Source organism: Alligator mississippiensis, chromosome 4, assembly GCF_030867095.1.
Source record: "Alligator mississippiensis isolate rAllMis1 chromosome 4, rAllMis1, whole genome shotgun sequence".
NCBI classification, from domain to species: Eukaryota; Metazoa; Chordata; order Crocodylia; family Alligatoridae; genus Alligator; species Alligator mississippiensis.
This window is the reverse complement of record NC_081827.1, coordinates 158,142,655-158,162,475: the sequence shown is the minus strand read 5'-3', so window position 1 is coordinate 158,162,475 and position 19,821 is coordinate 158,142,655. Positions and strand designations below refer to the sequence as shown.

The following is a 19,821-nucleotide window of genomic DNA, read 5'->3' as shown; positions in this document are numbered from 1 at the left end:
AGTCCTCGCATACATGGATGACCTGAACATCTCATGCAGGGACAAAAGGTCAGCGTAAAGAGCACTACAACACACTCAGGCATACAGAGCAGCAGCAGGTGCCAAGCTCAACATGAGCAAAATCACCTGCTTAATCCTGGGTAAGCTTAGGGACCTGGGGGTTTTTGTCTCCTGGAAGGAGGTAAAGAACCTCGGGGCGGAGTTTGACCCAGAGCTGACAGAGCAGAGGGCATGGGAAAAGACAGAGGCTAAGACGAGACAGAGACTGGAGGTATGGCAATCATGCTGCCTATCGGAAGGGGGTGTGTGGCACTGATGAAGGCAGTGCACCTGTCGATGCTGTTACACACTGCCCTAGTCTTCCCCCCCATCCTTAGAACAAGTTGTTTGCAGAATTCAAAGAGCCATGTGTGTTTTCTTTTGGAGCTCCACATGGGAGAAAGTAGTGAGGACAAAGCTGTACAGAGCGAAACGGTCCAGAGGTAGAGGAATCCCAGATGTCCTTCTGTTCCTCTGGGCCAAATACATGAGCCAGGTTTGCAAACTGGCAACAGGGGTGGAATCTAAAACAGCCCGCTTTGTTAAGTATTTTGCAGGGCAGCTGCTGCAACAGTGGCAATTGCACACAACCACCAATGGGAGCCCATGGACCATGGTTTCCCCATGGTTTTACAAAATCCTGAAGTGGTTTTGAGAGAAATACAAGCTGGACAATGCTACCCTAGTGATGCTGGTGAACCACCACAAGATATGGGAGGTGGTAAAGGCAAGCAACACCATTATCACCCGTAGACTTACTACCTGGTGACAGCTGTCAGGCTGTGTAGGAGCAAATTTTCCTCAAGGACATGCAGAAGGAGCATAGAGACCTGAACTGGCAGGCAGCCCACCTTGGCACTTCCCATGAGGGCATGGAGAAACAGTGCAGGGCAGAGAGGTCCATTGAATTGCCCGAGGCAGACCTGCTGCTGGCAGGCAGAAATCTTCGACCACCTCTTCTGGGGCTGCCCATACACTAGAGAGGTGTGGAAGAAAATCTGTGCACTCCCTCTGATGGTGACAGGTTTCAGAGACCTGACCAAGGAAGCGGTTCTCTACGGGCACCTGGCCAGACAGCATGGGACCCCAACAGCTTGCTTTGACCACTTCATCTCCTGCTTCAGGTATGCCCTGCGGAAAGCCAGGAACCTGCTCATCAACAGACACTTGGACCCCACAGTCAAGGACTGTATTAAAATGGGATTAAGTGAAATCCCATTTCTGTCCTGGTACTGCAGGAAGACAGAAGAGGACCACAGGAAAGAAATGGCAGACCTCATCTGGTGGAGAGGAGACTGACATTAACTTTTTCAGGGGCAAGCCCTCTACGGAGGGCAGTGGTTGGGGGCATGGGTAGCTCCGGAGATGGGTGTGTGGGTGTGCGGATACGCTGTGTGCTGTGTAACGGGTTTGTAGTGTGCTTTGATCTGCCAAGTGAACCACAAAGACCACGCGCACATACATACCTATATATATACACACATGCATATGCCTACCTATATATACATGTATATACACACATGTACACATATACATATATGTATATATGCACATGCATACACACATACACATACGCATATGTATATACACACATACACATGCATCTACACACACGTACATATATGTATACACAGATGCATACACACACACACACACACACACACACATCTATTTTCCCCGCGTCGTCTCGTACTTGTCCCAGGCACGGTCGCCCCGTCCCGGGGCCCGTGTCCCCAGGGCGGGCGGGGGTCTCGCAGCCCGCAGCGCCCCGGCCCTGGGCAGCCGGAGCCGGAGCCGGAGCCGCTCGGCGCTCCTCACGCAGACCGCGCGGCGGGGCGCGGCGGGGCAGGCGGCCGGGCTGACGTGCGCGGCCGCGGAGCCGTGGGGCTCCTGCCGCAGCCCCGCCCCGCCGGCGCCAGCGCAGCAGCAGCTGCCGGCCGGAGCGCGGCCCGGGTGAGTGTGTGCCGGCCGGGGGGGGCTCCCGCCGACGTGACGCGCCGCCCCGCGCGAAGGCCGGTGCCCGGGGCACGAGAGGCGCGGCTGGCGGCCCGACCCGGCCCGGCCCGGCCCCGGGCGCAGCGGGAGGACGGGACGGGACGGGACAGGACAGGACAGGGCCGGGCCGGGCCGGGCCGGGCCGGGCCGCGCACCGCGGCGGGGGTGGCGCGGCGACAGCTCGCACCGGAGCGGAGCCCGCTGCTGGCCCCGGGGACGAGAGGCAGGTGCAGCGGGGCGGGCGGGCGGCCCCTCCGCCAGGGCTGTGTGCGCCGAGAGCCCAGCTCCCCCTGCCTTTGCTGTCCCCAGCCCTCCTGCTGTGGCCCCTGTTGGCACGCAGCGCGCTGGCTCCACGCGCGGGGCTTGCTAGGGCTCGGCCGGCCGCTGGCAGCCTAGCGGGGCAGGATTGGGCCCCGGCTGAGCAGTGCCAGGCACTCTTCTCGGTGTGGCGTTTCCTAGGCGGCAGGAGGACCCTCTGTCACCCTGCAGCGCTGCAGCTGCGCACTGTCTGGGCTGGGAGGTGCGCTGGGTGGTTGTGAGACCGAGGCCAGGCGGCATCCTTGCAGGGGCTGGTGCAGCTCTCCCACTTGCTGCCTTTGCTTCCATTTCTGGGAAATGCTTCCGTTTCCTACAGCAAGTGAAATGGGGAGGGAAGATAATCTCTAGTCACCACTGAACCATTTCTCTGCCTTGCACGGTGGCCTGTAGCAGTTGCCATAGAACTCGTTTATTTAATAAGCTACTTAAAGGCCCTTTCCGGCCTCCCTTTCCATCCCGCTTACTGCTTTCTGTAGGGGAGCTTATTGGCACGTGATCCTTTTGCAGCTCTGTGTTCTCTCATAGATTTTTTTTTTTAATTCCCTTAAAATAAGGCCTAGCTAAGCAAACTTCACTTCTCAGGCGGGAGTAACCTTCAGACCTGGGGTTTTCCATCCGGTGGCATTCATATGGTGTGTCTACACATCAGATCAAATGGGTGTGATCTGAAATAGCCACATGAGGGAGAAGACACCTGGAAAACTGTCACGACCAGAGACATTGCCGTGAGGGTAGGCAGCAAGTCAAACAGGATTTTGCAGTGGGACATGGCTGCACAACAGGCAAATGTAATCTTTGGGCTGCAGAGGAGAAAGGTGTTTCATTGATCAGGGAAGGTGGGGCTACCTTTTTGGTACAAATTAGCCCCGCATCCTCCCCGAGTGCCACTCAAACCCGCTTCCCCTGCCCAATTATATTGCTCTGCTTTCTGCTCTCAGCCCTGTGCTCAGTGCTTCATCTGCTGCTCTGCTTTCTGCTTATTTCCTTGTGCTCCCTGCCCAACCTGTTGTTTTGGTTTCTGCTTCCTGCCTTATCTGCTGCTGTGCTGCCTGTCCCCTCCCTGAGCTGCTGTATGCCACACACACAGGCTGCCTGTGCCACTTGTGGCAGCCGTGCCCCAGGTTGGCCGCTCCTGGGTTATGGTACTGGCAAGAGACTTGGGACTTAGAGCTTTGCTGCAGGTTCCCTACATAACCTCAGGCATGTCACTTAGTCTCTTCCTCACTACCCTGCCTCACATGGGGGTTGTGTTCACAAGGGTGAGTGTACTAACTATAGTGGGCCACTTTCCTTTCCTTTTTCATGTCCCTGTGACAAGGCCTTTAACAGAATTTGCAGATTCACTGGACTCTGACAGGCTGCACCGTGAATGCTTCTGCTATGGCCTCGAACATGCCACCTCTTGCCTGTCAAATCAGCCACTGATGCTATTGGGAGTGGGGCTTGGCTAGACAGACACTATTGACAGATGAGGGAGTTGATGGGTCTCCGAGGTGTGACTGTACCTGGAGCACTGCTCAGGACTCTGCACATAAAACTACCATCAGATAGGTTCACAATAGCAACAGAACTGACCAGAGACCTGGAGCATTTGATTTATAAGAAAGTCTTGAGGGCTAGGTTAGTTGACAACTCAGAACCCACAGAAAGCCTTCTGGGGAGCGAGTTGGGTCCATCTCCAGTTCAGTTACCAGGTTTGCAGAAGTACTCGGGTCCCACCAGGCCACTTACAGTCAGACTGTCACGAGAGCGCAGCATCTATCATGAAAGGATATTTCACGTACTTAACCTAGTAAAACACTGACCTGTAGGACTGCTAGATGGATGTTGTATAACTTGGTTAGTAATGATTGAAGGGCAGCTCTTATAGCCTGTATTTACACAGTGTTAAGGTCCAGAAGGGAGAGAATCACTCTGCAGGGTTAACTCGAGGTAATGGGATGAAATAAAGAACCCTCCTAAGAGTGAGCAAAGGGTGAAATTAGGGATATTTCCTGCTCTAAATGTCTCTAATTTAGAGAAATTTCCAAATTTTCTGCTCTAAATGCTGAATGTTGTTTTTTTTTTTAAATATAAAAGGGCTGTTGTTGTTTTTATGCCAGATGCTTTGTGCCAGGCAGTTTATTTCAGGTCCTCAGTAGGACATATGAATCTCACTAATTCCCTGCATCTGGGGAGGTATTATCTCAGTAGCTAGATTACTTGGGGTAGGATGGGAATGATTTCCTGTGCTCTGCCTCTGCTGCCCATGGGGAAAGTAGACCTTTGCCAGCAATGACTACGTTTCTATTCAGTAGTGTTGCAAGGCAACCAGCTTGTGAAATGGAATGGGTTAACTGGCTAGGGATGCATTTTTCCCAGCATGCAGAGCTGCCTTAATAGGGAATCTTGCTCCAGGTGTTATCAGTTTGGGAAAGGAGGATTCTCAGGAGATGATTAACCTAGCCTGGATCATCATCACACACTGGGCAATCAGCTTTTGCTAGGCTGGTGACAGTGAATTGCAGGCAGTGGGGTTGTTGCTGTTGCTAGAGACAGACACTTCCAGGAGTCCATGTGAGTCTGCATCCTCTATCCTGACTCTCCAAGGCTTTGATTTTGGCTTGGGGTGGGTGGGGTTGGGATTCGCTGCCTGAAGCAGCTTCAGCAGCTGGTTTTTAGACTGGGATCTTATGTTTGCTAGTGCTGGGACTGACTGCTTCATTTTCCAGCGTGAGCGTGTCATTTAGTGTTGGCTGGGACTGCCTTAGTCCAGGGGAGGGAAGGGTATGTAGCAGCTTCAGATTGCAGGGCCTGATTCTTAAATTGTGTCCACTCCAAATCTCTCTCCTCACCTGGGGCCATAGGCTTCCCCACTGGCAGCTGCTGCTGTTCCTTGGAAGCATTCTGAAAACAAAGATCAAGAGAGGAGAGCAGGCATGGGGTCCCCCATAGAGGCTGCATAGCCAACAGAGGCAGAGAAAAGGGTTCTGGATAATTCAAAGTGTTGTAGCACAGGCAGTCCTCAGACTTACGACACAGTTGGTTCCTGAAAACCACCTCTTATGTTGAACGTTGTAACTCGGAACTGATTTTTTTCCATAGGAAACAATGTTATAAATGGGGGATTGGTTCCTGAACCAAGGCTCCATACCCTATTTTCACCAAAAATAACCCAGAATTTTGTATTTAATCAATTATAGTTGAGTAATATAGCTACATTAATGTATTTATATTGTAAATAGCAACCATATTGATTTGGAAGGACTTCTTTGAGGTGACTTTGCTGGATGTTTTGAAGGCTCTTGGTTGGACTTCTTGAAAGATTCTTGGCTGCAGGTGTTTCTGGAGTCTTGTCTGCTTTCTTAAAGAAAGTATCCAAGGAAGTTTGGACAGATGTTCTCCAGGAAGATGAGTGACGCAGTGAACTTGTTCGCTGGCATGGCATTGCATCGGATCAAGCGTTGTAAAGTCAAAACTGATGTCATAAAGTTGAAACAGGGTGTCAATTTATAAACATTGTCAGGGCAAAACATTGTAACTTGAAACGTTGCACGTCGAGGATGTTGTAAGTGCAAACGTTGTAATGGGGTCTGTCTACTCTGGGTGTTTACATGCTGGAGAGGAGAGACACTGGAGAGAGACTTTGATGTTATTAAACAGCATGTTAGTGAGACTTGTTTTTCTAGCAGTACAGGATAACTCCTTTAATAACCGTAAGGGGGTCAGGAGGAAAGCATGAGTTGGGAGTTGAAAGCTGCGGTATTGGAAAACGGAGCCTGATTTCAGTGTAGCTCCTGTCCCTTGCTCTCTGCTTGGTGTTTCCCCAGAAACAGTGTGTGCCATGGGTGGATCACAGGCACAACAGTAATGTCTTCATCGAAGAGAACATGGTATGTATGCTGTCAGGCTGCTGCTCTTTGGAGACCATGATACTAGAGGCCAGCCTTCAGAGCGCTTAGCACCCATTCTGATGCTGATGCACACAGAGCTCAGTCCATTGAGGCTCCTGCCCTGCAAATCTTGTCCACTGCCAACAGTGCCTCAGGAAAAGCAGAGGTCTCCTGGAAACTATGACCCTTTAAACGGGGCAGGACAGATTCAAGTTGCTCTGTTCTAGCAGAGTCCGTTATAAGGCTGCTTCACGGGAACAAGCTAACCGTACTGGCGTTTTCAGGCCTCTATTTTAGGAGCCTAACAGCACGCAGATTAATTTTTGCACCTTGAAAGGGTTAAGATGGCAGGTTCCGCATTGCGTACTGTGCTGTCTGTGTTCTCCAGTGGCTTTTCCCATTGGCGTCACTTTTATTTGCTCTGCATGCCCGTGTCTTGGGACATGTTATCGCTAGAGGCAGCTTCAGGGCTTTTTGAATTCTGTTCTGGTGGCAGGACTGTCATTACCAAAGCCATGCCCAGCTCTTTCCCACGATGGTAACAGCTGAGAGCAAAAGGCATGAGGCCTGTTGGTGCAAAGCTGCCGTAGTACTTGGGAGGAAGAGCATGCTCTGGGTTCCAGTATCTAGGCTCTGATTCCAATTGTCTTATTACTTGACTGATTCTACCCTGTTATGACTTAAAGTCCTATCAGGTCTGACTTCTGTCCTGACTGCAGATAGGGAGGCTGCAGGGCCATTTTCAAGCAACATCTGTCCACATCTGTCTGAGGCTCCATTTCCCCTTGTAGGGCAGGCTGTGCCATAGAGTCAGACTAGCATTAAGTCACATTGCATGGTGGCTTGGCATTGGGCTGGAGAACAGTTGCTTGTTCTCAGGTGATCTAGTCCAGGGTTGGCACTAGGAATTTGGGATCCTTGGCAAAGCTGTCAGGTTGGGGGAAGGGAGATCTGTGTAGCTCCTCCTCTTCCCTGGTGGACAAGATTTCCCTGAGCAGAGAGGTCTTGTCTCAGCACCAGGCCTGACCCCACCTCTCTTCACGCTGAAGAGGAGCGCTAGGTGTTTGTCTGCCCCTTCTTTCCCCCGGGCAGGCTTGGCCTCTGCAACTTGTGGCATGTCGCAGTCCCACCATTATCCTGCCTCAGTTTCCTTCCAGGAGTACAGTTCCCAATGACATGGCCCTCCAGGCTCAGACACTCGACTCCCAACTCTTCAGGAGTATCCAAGCATCAAAAGAGTGTACCAAAACCAAACAGGAGAGCACGCTGCCCCCACGCAGTCCTGGGCCCAGCTCTCTCATCCAGAGTCTGCCTTCTCCGCACCACTCCCATTTGAGCTCCCTGCTTCAGACCTGCCTTGCCTTGGGGATGAAGTGAGGGTCTCCACCACATTTTCCTCACTGGGCAAGAATTAGAGACCTAGTCATTCCCACCCTCCCAATTGGACTAGGTTCTTTCCTTTTATCCCTACCTCCCAGGCACATTACCTGCTGCAGGTGCAATGAGGCAGGAAGGACTGAGACCCCAGGCTCTTTTTAACCCCTTCCTGAGCAACATGGCACATAGTCATACCCCCTTGTGAGAGACAGCAGAATCTGTAGAGCACACGACACTCGCTGGTGCCTGCCATGGCCTAGAGGGGGGAAAGGGGGAAAGCTATAGCCCTTTTCCTTAGTATTCCCAGAGGGAGAGTGCCTAGTGATCTCCTTTGCTTTCAAGGCTTTGATCCCTAATGCCCCCTCCAGAGCCTCTTCTGACCTCAAGCTGCAAGAGCCATAAGCACGTAGCTGGCATTTGTAGTGCAATCTAATAGAATAAACCAATTGTCTTAATCCACTTATCTTGCATGATCCAATAAAGTCTGCAGCTCTGGCTAGGAAGAAAAGTGTGCGTGTTCTTAATAAATCTTCCCCACTTCAACTGGCATCGTTAATCTGTCTGTCGGGATCCATTTCTGACATGTTTGCTTACATGCAAACTTTGTTAAGGTGGAGTTGGAAGAGTTGCCACTGCTCCCAGCACTTTGAGCATTTCTTGATTCCCATGAGGGTCCCTTCATAAATGTCCCCAAAAATCATAGGGTAACTTGGGGAGGGGGAAGGAGAGATGCCATGGGCTTATAGCAACAGGCTGTAGGTAGCTTGCAACCTGCTTCTTGAACAACCTTAAATTTGTACCTGCTGGGACTCTGGTGCCTTGTCAAGTGCCCTGTAAGATTGTTCTCTTGGAGCAGGGAGTTCTTGCCCAACCTTCAAGAAGCTCATAGCAGAAAATGCCTTCCTGCTGCCTAGGATTGTGTCTGTGAAACTGGGCATGGAAAGGTACAGGAGCTCTGTGATGGGCCAGGTAACAGCAATGACTCCCCTTGGCAGCACTGCTCCTGAACCCAGGCTGAGCCCCAGGGCACTGTACAGCTTTACTGTTGTGCTGGGCACCAAGAAGTGACCCTTGTATTAGGAGTGAGGGTCTCCTGCCATTATACTGGCATGGGTTTATAGCTGGATGGGTAGCTGTCCTGGGTCCCTTGTCTTTTCAGGAAATGCGTGGAGTTTTCCTTGTACTGCACTCTGCAGGGAGGTCTTTGCAGGGTTTGGAAGTCCCAGCTGTGGAGAGCAAAAACCATGCTGTTGCTCAGTAGGAGGCTGGTGGGGATGGCATCTTGATCTGTTCTTGGTGCTCCTTGGCCAGATTGAGGATCCCATGCCAGACCTCTGCCCTACCTGTCCCCAGGCCTGTCTGATGGCCATTTGCTAGGGTTTTGCAAACAAAACAATGACAAAAAGACCTCCACTTTAACCTGCTGCACTGGCAAAACAGACCCTTTGCGGTGGGGAGCTCCAATGCCTGCTAACGTGAGCCAGCGGTATAGGCTGCGACTGGGGGACCCTCAGGTTTTAGTAGTTGAGCTAATGCACCTTGCAGGTAGTTTGCACAAGTCAATAGAATTTGTGGTATCAGATGAGAAATGAGGCTAGACAGGAGGAGTGAGACAAGGCTTGACATGTTATCCACACAACCTTGAGGGCTTGGGCCTGCAATATTGGAGTGATGCTATGCAGTCTCCCTTATCTGTCAGATGAAGACACTGATAGCTACTGGCCCCCAAGGTCAGGCTGGGAGGCCTTGCACAGCAAAGAGGGCTGTAAAATGCTCAGAAGCACTAGTAGCAGTCAGAGGAAGACCAGATGTGAATTTGTGGTCTTTGCTTTCAGTCCCAGGGATCTTTCCCCCAAGTTTCAGGCTGGCTTATGGTAAAGCAGGACCATTTCAGTGTGCGGAGGCTGCCTGCAGACCCTTCCTTATCTTTGTGCAAAAAATGGAGTCGCAACACTAAAATGAGAAGACAGGGTAGACGTGTACCTTTTTGACTAAATTATGTAGCATAAGTTTTCAGGAGCTGGAGCTCATTTCATCAGATGCTGTGAAAGACCGTGCACAGAGTACTGTATAAAATGGAGAGTGTAAATTGAATACAAAAGGCAGAAGGGGAGCTGGAGTCTTTAACCTACAGTTTACAGTAATGCCATCAATCTATGTAAGAGTGCTCACCCTGACTGAGATGTCTGTAACTGCCCCCTTAGGACATGAGGCTCCTGCCGGTTCTCTCAAGAACAATGCAAGCTTCCCACCTCCCATTGAAGGATGGTTTCTCCCCAGGATTCCTTTTACGCCCCTCGTTTTGCTCATTTATTCCAAATCAGCCTTAAAAATCCCAACTGCTTGTTAATGTTTCTTGCTTCCCAATTACCATCTGTTGCCCCATGTAAGTGCGACAAAGACTTGAGTGGTTTGTCATGAATACCAGTGGAAGCCAGGCTTCCATGGGTTTCATTAGACCTGGACTAGGCCAGTGCAGGAAAACACCATCTGTTCTTTGCCTAGGTTCGAGCAGAACATCCAAGATGACTGGCTCCTTCTGGGAGCAATCCTGACCTACTCTTTAGCAGTACATTTTATGAATAAAGTTTTCTGCTGCTTCCTGCTGCTCTAGCCTTCTGCCAGCAGACCCTGGTACCCAAAGAACATAAATTGGGCCACTCTTTCCTTGCCAAATTTAAGACAATCCCATCACTTTAAAATAGAAGGACATGAGGATATTTGCAACCAGGACTCATAGTAGAAATGATATCTTTTATTAGAACAACAAGATTTTTGCAAAAAATCATTGTATAATTGCAAGCTTTTGGGCACAAACACCCTTCATCAGGCATTGGTGAAAAGATTGTAAAAGTTCTCCTGGGTAGAAATGAAAGTTCATATTTCATAGGATTTCACAGAGGAGTCAATAGATGATTGCTTTTTTCCTCTAGACCAATACGGCTACAACCTGGATACCTGACACATGAGGATATTTGGGCCTTTTAGGATTCATGTTTCCAGGCTCTTGCCTGCAAACAGAAGGGTTAAAATCTGTTTCTTAATTAAAGCATTGGTCCTGTCTCACATGACTGGTTCTTTATGAGAAACACCAGAATGCAGGATTTGTGACAGACTGAAGAGTTGACAATGCTCCTACCCCAGTAGGAGCCACTACCATCATGCCATACACAACCAAGTTTGAAGAGTGTCTAGGAGCCCCAGTGCATAGCTGTGCAAACAGGAAAAAAAAGAGTTTAAGACTGAAATTGGGGAAAAATCAGGGCATCTGGTGAGGACAGAAGGATGCAAGGGTCAGCAATGAAGATAAAATGGAGAGCCTGCTGGAGCCTTCTTGGGAGGCTGTGACAGGGGACCTTGATGAACAAGGAAGGAGAAGTCTTGTTTTATTCAGGCTGTGGCAGGCTGCAGCTTCCACCCATGCTGAATCAGCCAGCTAGATCCATGTGCCAGGCAAGCCTCTGAGAACGGGAGTCCCACCCAGGGCCATTCATAAGTCAGCAGGGAAGTTCCTCTAGACCTGATGGCAGATGATGCCTGGAGCAGTGAGGACCTGTGGGGTCACATGCAGAGCAGCTGCAGCTCCTAGTTTGGCAGAACAGTCTCTAACCTTCTCTCCCTTGTTGTTTTTAGCCATGCTTGTGGCTTGCCCAAGTAGGGGGAATACTAGCCTAGCTGCCTTGGTGACTGTTTGGGCACAATACCCAGGCTGGGTGTGACCAGGTTTGTTTTTCTTTTGGACAAACACTGAGTAATGCCTTCAGATTCAACAAAACACTTCCTGTCTGCATGCTGGATGCCTGCAACACAGCACAGGGCTGCCCTTGTTTGCAATCTGTTATGCCCATACCTGGGCTGGCTTTGCAGGTGCAGCCCACAGAAGTGCCCTGGGCTGATGGGTTCCATAGGTGCCTGCTGAGCTCAAGTAGTCAGCTGTGGTTGCAAGCTCCTGTGCTCAAAAGCATGTGAGAACTGGGAGTGGGTCTTGAGATCAGCCATCTGGTCCCTGCCTGAAATACAAACAATCTCCAAGCTGATGCTGGGACTCTGGCTCTTATGCAAGAATATCAGTTGAATAGTGTCCTGGATGCTCATGAGGTGCCTGGGAAAGGTGATGGATCCCTTCTGAGCTCCTGGTGTGCTGCCACACTGATCACTCTTCTTGTTGTGCCTGCAGCCTGTGATCCTGTTGCTGAGCGTCATCTGCCTTGCCTGATATGGAAGACAGCCTTGCAAGGCCTCCAAGCCCAGCAGGGCTCTCCTGCTATGTGGCGATCTCCCAGTTCTTGGGACTGACAGTGATTGCCATGACTGGAGCCTGGATGGGCCAGTTCCGGGGGGGCATCGCTTGGCAAAGCTTGCTAGAGTTCAATGTCCACCCACTCTGCATGATCATTGGAATGGTCTTCCTCCAAGGGGATGGTAAGCTGGGACCAGGACCTGGCCTGGTCGCAGGTAGTGGGGCAGGTGCTTGCTGTGTTCCTCAACGCTCCTTCAGGGGACTGAGAGTCCAGGCCTCAGCCCCCCTGCTGACTGATGGAGTTAATAATTCCTTCTCCACTGTAGTCCCATAGGTGCTTCCCTACTGAATATTTTGGGTACAGCCTTAAAGTGGAGTTAGTCCAAATTTACACCAGTAACTGGATGAGGAGCTGGGCCGTTTCATGCTGGTCTGGTATTGCTTTCCATCACACTGCTCCAATTCAGCACCATCAGCCTGCTGGTCTGAAAGGGGACATGGCCCAGGCAGCAAGCTACTCATTCTGGAAAAGTACAAAGCTGTCCCATGACATTAGCAATTGGTACTGCAACTGGGTGCACTGATGCCATCTGCACTGAACTAGTGCAAAGCAAGGCTGGCTTCTCTGCTCCAGCTGAAGGGTGCAGGAGAGGGATGCTATGGGACATCTACTCTCGTAGCCGATGACAAAGCAACAGATCCCTATGGAAAGCTTCCTCATGCTGGTGATGAAACCCTTGCTGTTGTCTGAGTGGAGCTGACGTGGGTCAGGCCTTCTGCAGAGCACTTAGCAGGGGCTAAATGGATTGGGTGTGGAGGATGGCTTTGTGCCTTGCTCTGTCATAGTGCTGCTCAGGGAACCAGCAGCAGTAATTGTCTCCCAGATGGCCTCTTAAGCACGCAGCCAGGCACATCTGCACAGAGCTATGATGGGAAAGCTGCAGTAGCAGGTGCCCTGCAGCCAGGTCCTGTGGCTTTAAGGAAAGATTAAAGCTAGCAAATTAAATCTGGGGAAGGCAGTGGGGAGAATAACAAAGTGCTTAACGCTCCCTGCAGTATGAGTCACCCTCTGCCTCCCTTCGGTGGCTCACTTCCCGCACTGGGTATCGTGCCCTCTTGGAGTTAATTTTACACATGTGTAGCACAGCTACACCTAGTCTTTTTTGGTGGGGGGCCTTTTCCTGACTTGCCCCCCTGCACTTGTCTCACATATGTTCTCTCCACCAGCTCTCCTGGTTTACCGGGTCTTCAGGAACGAAAGCAAGCGCTCCACCAAAATCCTCCATGGACTCCTTCATGTCCTTGCACTGGTCATTGCCCTTGTGGGTGAGTCCTGGGTTCCCCCACAACAAGGACAAGCCATCAGGAAGGTGGCCTGGATGGATTCCTCCAGCTGCAGGGCATCATTGGCAAGATGTCCCCAAGAGCAGCAGTGTGCTGAGCAGGGGGGTTTGGAACCCTCCATTGCCCCTTTCCTCTTACAGGTCATAGACCATCCCAGAGAGGGGAGCATTGGAGCCAGAGAGGTGGGTGGGTGGATGTAGCAGTGCCACTTGTAGCATGATGTAGTAGCCTGGTAATGCCAGAGCCCAGTGAACCTGGTTGTCAGGACCCTGCCAAGGCCAGCTTGGGGAGCCAGCAGAGTAATTGTTCACCCACTGCCACTTACCTCACTACCTGCATGCTGGTACTGTGAAGGGTACACAGAGTGCAATGAATGTGCTGGCTGAGGATGGGTGTCCAGCTCTAACAGGCCTCTTTCTCTTCTCCACAGGCCTGATAGCCGTGTTTGACTATCACAGGAAGAACAACTTTGCGGACATGTACAGCCTGCACAGCTGGTGTGGCATATCAGCCTTCAGCCTCTACTTTATCCAGGTGAGGGGCAGAGGGTGACCTGGAGCTGGGTGCTCTCTCCTGTCTTGACAGGCTGAGCTGCCTAGCGGTGAGAGCAGGGGGCTGGATGTCAGGACTAGTCCTAGCTCTGCTACTGACATGCCCTGCGGGATCTGGGGCAACTCAGTCCCCTGTTATTTTAATTGGAAGTTGCTCCTGGGGGTTGGGAGAGACATGCGGTGCCAGCATCTGAGCAGGGTGCAGTTGGACTCTTCCCTGGGCACTAATTCATGTTTGCCTGTGGAGTGAGGTAGGAAGAGCTAAATTGCCCCAACCTCTGTAACCTGCTGCCATAATGCCTGCTGCAGTGAGAGCTGAGGTCTTGTTGGGAAAGGATTGCTGTCCACTGCGGTTTGGTTCCAACCCTGAGAGGACTCAGTGGTTTATTGCCCCCTGCCATTTTTCTTTCCCTTCCAGTGGCTCATGGGCTTCAGCTTCTTCCTGTTTCCTGGAGCATCCTTCTCACTTCGCAACAAGTACAAATCGCACCATGTCTTCTTTGGCATCTTCCTCCTTATCCTCTCCATCGCCACATGCCTGCTGGGTATCAAGGAGCTGCTCCTCTTCAGTATTAAGTACATGGCTAAAACAGCTGGCCTGTATTCTTCTCCCCACCTCGCCACTGGATTTCACATGGGCTTCAGCATGAGGCACTTCCTGGGCAGTGGGAGAAAACAGCCCCTCTAAACCTAGTTCCCAGTCCCATTGTTCCTTCTCCTGCAGTGTTCAGGCCCCTAGATGCTATGGGTTGTGGTCCGCTGAGGTCTGGAGTAGACCTTAGTAGACATGTCTGACTTTCTCTAAGGCAGTAGTGTGTTGGCAAGATGTCTCGGGAGTCCAGGCCAGTGACAGGTGCTGCAGGATATTGCGAAATGTGGTTTGTGATTTCTTTTCTAGATAAAAATGCTGGGTTCTGAGAGGCTTTTCCTTGTTGGATTCATGTTTCAGTTCTGGCCTTCTCATGCCTAATGGTTAGCTTCCAGATTTGATGCCTCTAGGTTTTCCTTCAAGCTCTTACTGGCCATATGGATCCTTTGTGCTGATCCAGACAAGGGCTGGATTGGCCGTCTCATTATGCCACACATGGGACGGCTGGTGTCAAACAGCCAGTGGGAAAAATCCCTTGGCTGACTCTTTGTTTCAAGCACAGCCTGAGCTGTCTCTGCTACTTAGCCAACATGGTGCCCAAACCAGCCAGGAGAGGCAGTAGCATCTAATAGGCAGTTCCTGCGTGGTTGTAGAGAAACTTGTACAGCCTGACAGCCTGCTTGCTGTCCTGCTAAAAGCCCAGCCTGGTTTGGCCCCTCCTGGACTACAGGAGGGTGGTTCCTTCACCAGAGTGCAATTCTGTGAAGGGATGTAGCTTTTTGTTGTCTTTAAGTCAGGCTGCTGGTTCTTTCAGGATGGTGTTTGGGATGGGGTCAGGGTGAATGGGAGCATTTCAGGGCCGGGACTGAATTAAAAGCTGCCCCTTGTGTGGATCTGTTGTATCCTCAGGGCAGCAGGAAGCCAGTGTCCTTAGCACTGCCCTTCTCTATTCTTGCAGGACCACGTACAGCTCCTTTGTGCCTGAAGGGATCCTAGCCAACGTTCTGGGCCTGCTGCTGATCACCTTTGGGCTGCTGATCGGGTACATCCTGACACGGGATGAGTGGAAGAGACCTCCACTTGCTGAGGAACTGGCACTGTCCATGGATTTTAAAAATCTCACTGAGGGGGAGAGTCCCAGTGGCAGCCAGTGATGCCCTTGCATGGGGGAGGGCGAGGGTTTGGTGTTCTTATCATCCATAGTCCTTGCTTTCAGCCCTGTGCATGGGTGCTGTGTAACTAGAGCTCCACTGCTGTCTTGCGGATTCTACCTCCCTGGTGTATTGGTGTCCGCCTCACTCCCCTGCCACCCAGTGATCATCAAGTGCAGCTGGCATGAGAGGGGAGGGCTTTAATTCCTCATGTGCAGGGGAGCCGTGTGCCAGTGCAGCTGCTCTCCCAGCCCACACTGTAGTCCTGTGCGTTGTGCTCCTGTGAGACATGCAGGTTGCTCTTTGTTCCCCACTGAGCCAGGGTGACAGTCAGGGCCTCTTCCCTGCCTCCTACCCAAAGCACTGAGGTCTGGCTTTGCTCAAGGGCTGCTTTCTTTGTGCTGCAGCCTTTAATACCAGCCGAGCTCCTCTAGGTATTTGGTTCCTTCTCCAAACCTCTTGAGGCTGGCAATTTTGCCCCTCTTGCACTAGGATTGCAGAGCTCTTACTTCCCAGCCTGGCAGGCCAGGCCAGGGGCACAGAGAAAGAACCTGTAGGTAAATGCCTAAACCAAATTCAGGTGAAAGATGAAGCCTTCAACCTGGCTCCTATCATTTCATGCATGCTGCCTCATTGTGCCTCCTGGAGCTCATGCAGTACTGAAAACAGTGTTTGTGCCAGTCCACCTGGTCCTGGGTGGATTTAAATCTGTCCTATGCTCCGTTTCAGTGCCCCTACTCCTTGGCTGAATGCCAAAGCTTTGGTGCCTTTAATGATCACAGTGGTGTTTGTCTTGCCCTGAGGTATGTTACTTCCTGATGCCCCATAATGTACTGCTTCTGCAGATTCCCATCAGATCCCAACCAGCTCACAACAGCCAGCCACAGGAGTGGAGATGTCTGCCAAAGTCAAAGCACTCTCACGCCCATCTAGCTAACAACATTTTGGAAGTACTTGTCCCCCTCTCTCCTGATTCTCCCTGGTGCTCAGGGGCATTTTTGGGGCTGGACTTCCAGCTGGACTCTGAGCAGGGAAGGCACACAGGGGATTTCCGCTACATTTTCTGACCTTAAATGACTTGGTGAGCAGTCAGTTTGTAAAGTGAAAGCACGTGTCCTCTCTAAAGGGCTTGTGCCAGCTCCATCTCTTACTGTTCGGAGCCTACATGAGAAGCCCCATTGCATTGGCAGCTGCTTCCTTTCACATCTGATGTTACAGCTTGTCTCATCCGCCTCCAATATTGGCTCTTTTTTGCAATTAAAGACAGACATGGGATTCCTCCACTCCAGGTGCTGAAAGGCATCACAAGTGCCCAGTGCTGCTGCACAGGCCTTTCCAGCTAGCAGTTACTCAAGGTTGATCAGACAGTTGGTATGCCTGCCTCTGAATCGGTGAGTAACTCCAGAGTGAACAGGCTGACCTGATGCAGACATTTGGCTGTGGAAGCAGCAGGCTGATGGGAGTGTTAATAGTTCCATGTTAGCAGAGTGAAGGAAATCACCGATGAAGAATAACAGGCAAAGGGAACTGGGCTTGAGAATCAGCTGGGAACTCAAGGCCCTCTTCTGAAAGTGTGTTCAACCCCCTGCCTCCCTAGGCACAAGGTGGCACAGGGCACAGGTCAGCCTAGGGGCCCAGTGAGGCTGTCTGGTGACACTGCTCCTGCCTGGGCTGCCTGACAGAAGGACGAGAGTTGCTGACAAGGGGAGGAGCTAGGAAAGCAATATTAGATTTGTTAATTAGCAGGTATCCTGTGTAAACAGTGTTGCCATGAACAAAAAGACACCTGGCTCTGCTATTGATCCCTGCCCATAAATGGTTCCCAGAGCCAGTGGCCTCTGCCCTGGTCTGATGGTTCAGGGCAGACTCAAATATTTGGAGTCCTTCTAGACTGACCAGATCCAGACAAAGTCTGAGTTGGGGATTACTGTGTTTGCATGCTGTACAATCTCTTGCCCATGCCCACAGGGGCTCTCAAACAACCTCCTTCCCTGATGTGGCATAAATGGCACAAGTAACTGACTCTGGGGTTCTGCTGCCTGCATTTAACTTAACACTTCGTGAAAAATTGGGTCCCTTTCAAAGGTGTTTCAATGGAGCACCCACAAATCGCTTAGTCTTGCCTGGAAGTCTTAGCTTAGATCTTCTGTATCATACAAGACAGCAGGAAAGGTCAATCCATGGGGTGAGGAAGGAACGGAGCAAGGCATTTCTTCCAAAAGCTTCATTAATCCCACCCTGCCCATACTAGTCTTGAAAGAAACATTCTTCCCTGCTTTGGAACTGAGGGTGGACACAGATGTGCCTTCTGTTGCCTTTGTGGTGCCATGACATTTTTTTATGGCAGCACAAAAGCCATGCTGTCAGATGTCGGTGCCCCTTGTTGCAGCACAAATGTGGCTTCGACAAAGGTACCAGTTTGTGTCACTGTTTCATGCCAGATGTTTACTTTATCAAGTGAGGGATTCAGGTAGCCCGGAGCCAGCTGTGCTCTCCAGCTGCCCTGATAGGTACTCTGGGGGCTTGAGGGGCCCAATCCTGCACACCCCAGGAATTTCTATGTTGGATCAGACTCCTTCATCTCTGGGAGCTGCTGCCTGGCTTTCCCTTCTGTGACATGGCCCTGGGGATCCTGGGGAAAAGAGGGAAAAGCCAGACATGTGTTTGCAGGGATGGAGGAGTCTAGGCCTGCATGGGAACTTCCTGGGTGTCCAGGGCAGCCCCCTCAAGCCCTAGGAGAACACGCCACCTATTGTCCTGCAGCATGAATAGGCAGAACAGTAGGCAATGTGTTTCACCCACTGAAGTGGATCTGCTGTATCAAGACAAGACCTATGCCAGCACAGCTGATTTCCTTCATTTGGCAATATCTGTTTCTACCTTGAATATTTCCATGCTCAGGGTATGGGTCTGCTGCTTATAACCTTTCCAAGTATGTACTAGATTACTAGGATGGAGATTGAAAGCCTGTTCCCTGCTGACATTAGTGGAAACAGACCTTCAGGTGAGGCCCTATGGAAACAATTGCCTAAATCTGCACGCTGTGCTCAGGGAAGTATACCTCAGTATGCAGCTGGCCTGGGATGCACGGTGCTGCAGCAGCCAACTGCCAGTAATCAGAGACACCACACAAACCTTTTCTATGTCAGCAAGCACCTGCTGTGCCACATGCCAGGTATTGACCTGGCCCAAGATGCTGTTGATAATGTTTATACTTGAAAATATTTTCTACACAGTTGATCTTTTTTTGTCGCTGTAATTAATCTCTGAAAGAAACCCATTGTGTGTGGGGGGAGCTGCACTAGCTGAGCTGTGGATTTGTTGGTTCAAATGCCTATTGAAAGCAGAAGAAAAATCACGTTTTGTGCAACTTTGACCTGAAATGTCGTTTCCTATCAGAGCTGCATCTTGCTGTACTGTGTGCCATGCTGTCTGCTTTGTGGATGCTCCTGAGTCAATAAATATTTGCAATGAGCATGGCCTATCTCCTGTGTGCCAGCCAGCTGGTCATTCCCAATGCCCATTGTTCTGCCAGTACAACTCTTTTCCCCTTCCTGCCTGCCATGTGCTCCTGGTTCCAGAGCCAGTGTTAATATTTAACACTGATTACTGCAGGCTTTGCCTGCTACTCTTGGAGAGCAGGTAGCTAACGTCCAATGGATATATGGCACTTGGTTCTGACAGAAAGCGTTTAGTCCTGAGATGGGCTCAGAACTAGGAATTAAAACCCTGATTTCTGAAAGATCTCTAAACCCTGGATCTGAAAGTGTCATGGGGCACCTGTAGGCACTGTGTACCTTTAACTATGTAGTCCATACCTAACCCCATAGACCAAGCTGGAAATAGAATACTTAAGGTGCATCTACCCATTCATTAATGCGCTTTTACAACTGCACATGTAAATTTAGTACCTGTAATGTGAGGTAATAAATAAATATGCGTTAGGCTGCCCTAATGCACAGTAGTGAAAGAGCACAATTTTTTAGTGACGCTTAATGTGCAGTAGCTCATTTTTACTGTGCATTAGCATATTAGCAGTTTCTGATATGATGCTTTAATGCACAGTAAAATAGGCTACTGTGCATTGAAGCGCACTTGTAGGTGCCCCCTAACTTACCTGGGGCAATAGTGGTTTTGCCTGCACTAGAGCCACAGAAGTCAGTCATTTGGCTCAAATGAGACTTGGACAATAAAGAAAATAAGCCTCACTCTTGATCAGGTGTCTGGGGAGTGAGTGCATGTGAGGAAGTGTTTGCAGCAGGGAGGGAAGCCTTACTGCTGGGGTGAAGATGAGAAAAACCTTCTCAGGGCAGCGTGTGCTGTAACTATCCTTAATTGGAGACAG

General features: G+C 50.7%; 1 protein-coding gene across 2 annotated transcripts; it reads left to right on the top strand.

The window, feature by feature from the left end:
* The first annotated feature begins 1,910 nt into the window (after positions 1-1,910).
* On the top strand, positions 1,911-18,951 carry LOC102573519 (transmembrane ascorbate-dependent reductase CYB561). Of its 2 annotated transcripts, none has more exons than XM_059726850.1 (6): positions 1,911-1,992; positions 11,779-12,023; positions 13,069-13,167; positions 13,616-13,719; positions 14,155-14,312; positions 15,284-18,951. In XM_059726850.1, the coding sequence occupies exons 2-6, from the start codon at positions 11,819-11,821 to the stop codon at positions 15,477-15,479; spliced, it is 762 nt and encodes a 253-aa protein (XP_059582833.1). In that variant the 5' UTR covers positions 1,911-1,992; positions 11,779-11,818; the 3' UTR covers positions 15,480-18,951. The 2 variants fall into 2 exon arrangements, with proteins under 2 accessions (XP_059582833.1, XP_006271634.2); XM_006271572.4 differs by lacking the exon at positions 1,911-1,992 and adding an exon at positions 2,537-4,908.
* Positions 18,952-19,821: the final 870 nt, after the last annotated feature.

What these genes read in the sequence shown, in the direction of transcription:
- LOC102573519 (XM_059726850.1), top strand. Translation starts at nt 11,819, where the DNA reads ATGGAAGACAGCCTTGCAAGGCCTCCAAGCCCAGCAGGGCTCTCCTGC. An exon ending in GGTCTTCCTCCAAGGGGATG is followed by an intron (nt 12,024 to 13,068) that starts GTAAGCTGGGAC and finishes TCTCTCCACCAG; the next exon opens with CTCTCCTGGTTTACCGGGTC. An exon ending in CTGCTCCTCTTCAGTATTAA is followed by an intron (nt 14,313 to 15,283) that starts GTACATGGCTAA and finishes CTATTCTTGCAG; the next exon opens with GACCACGTACAGCTCCTTTG.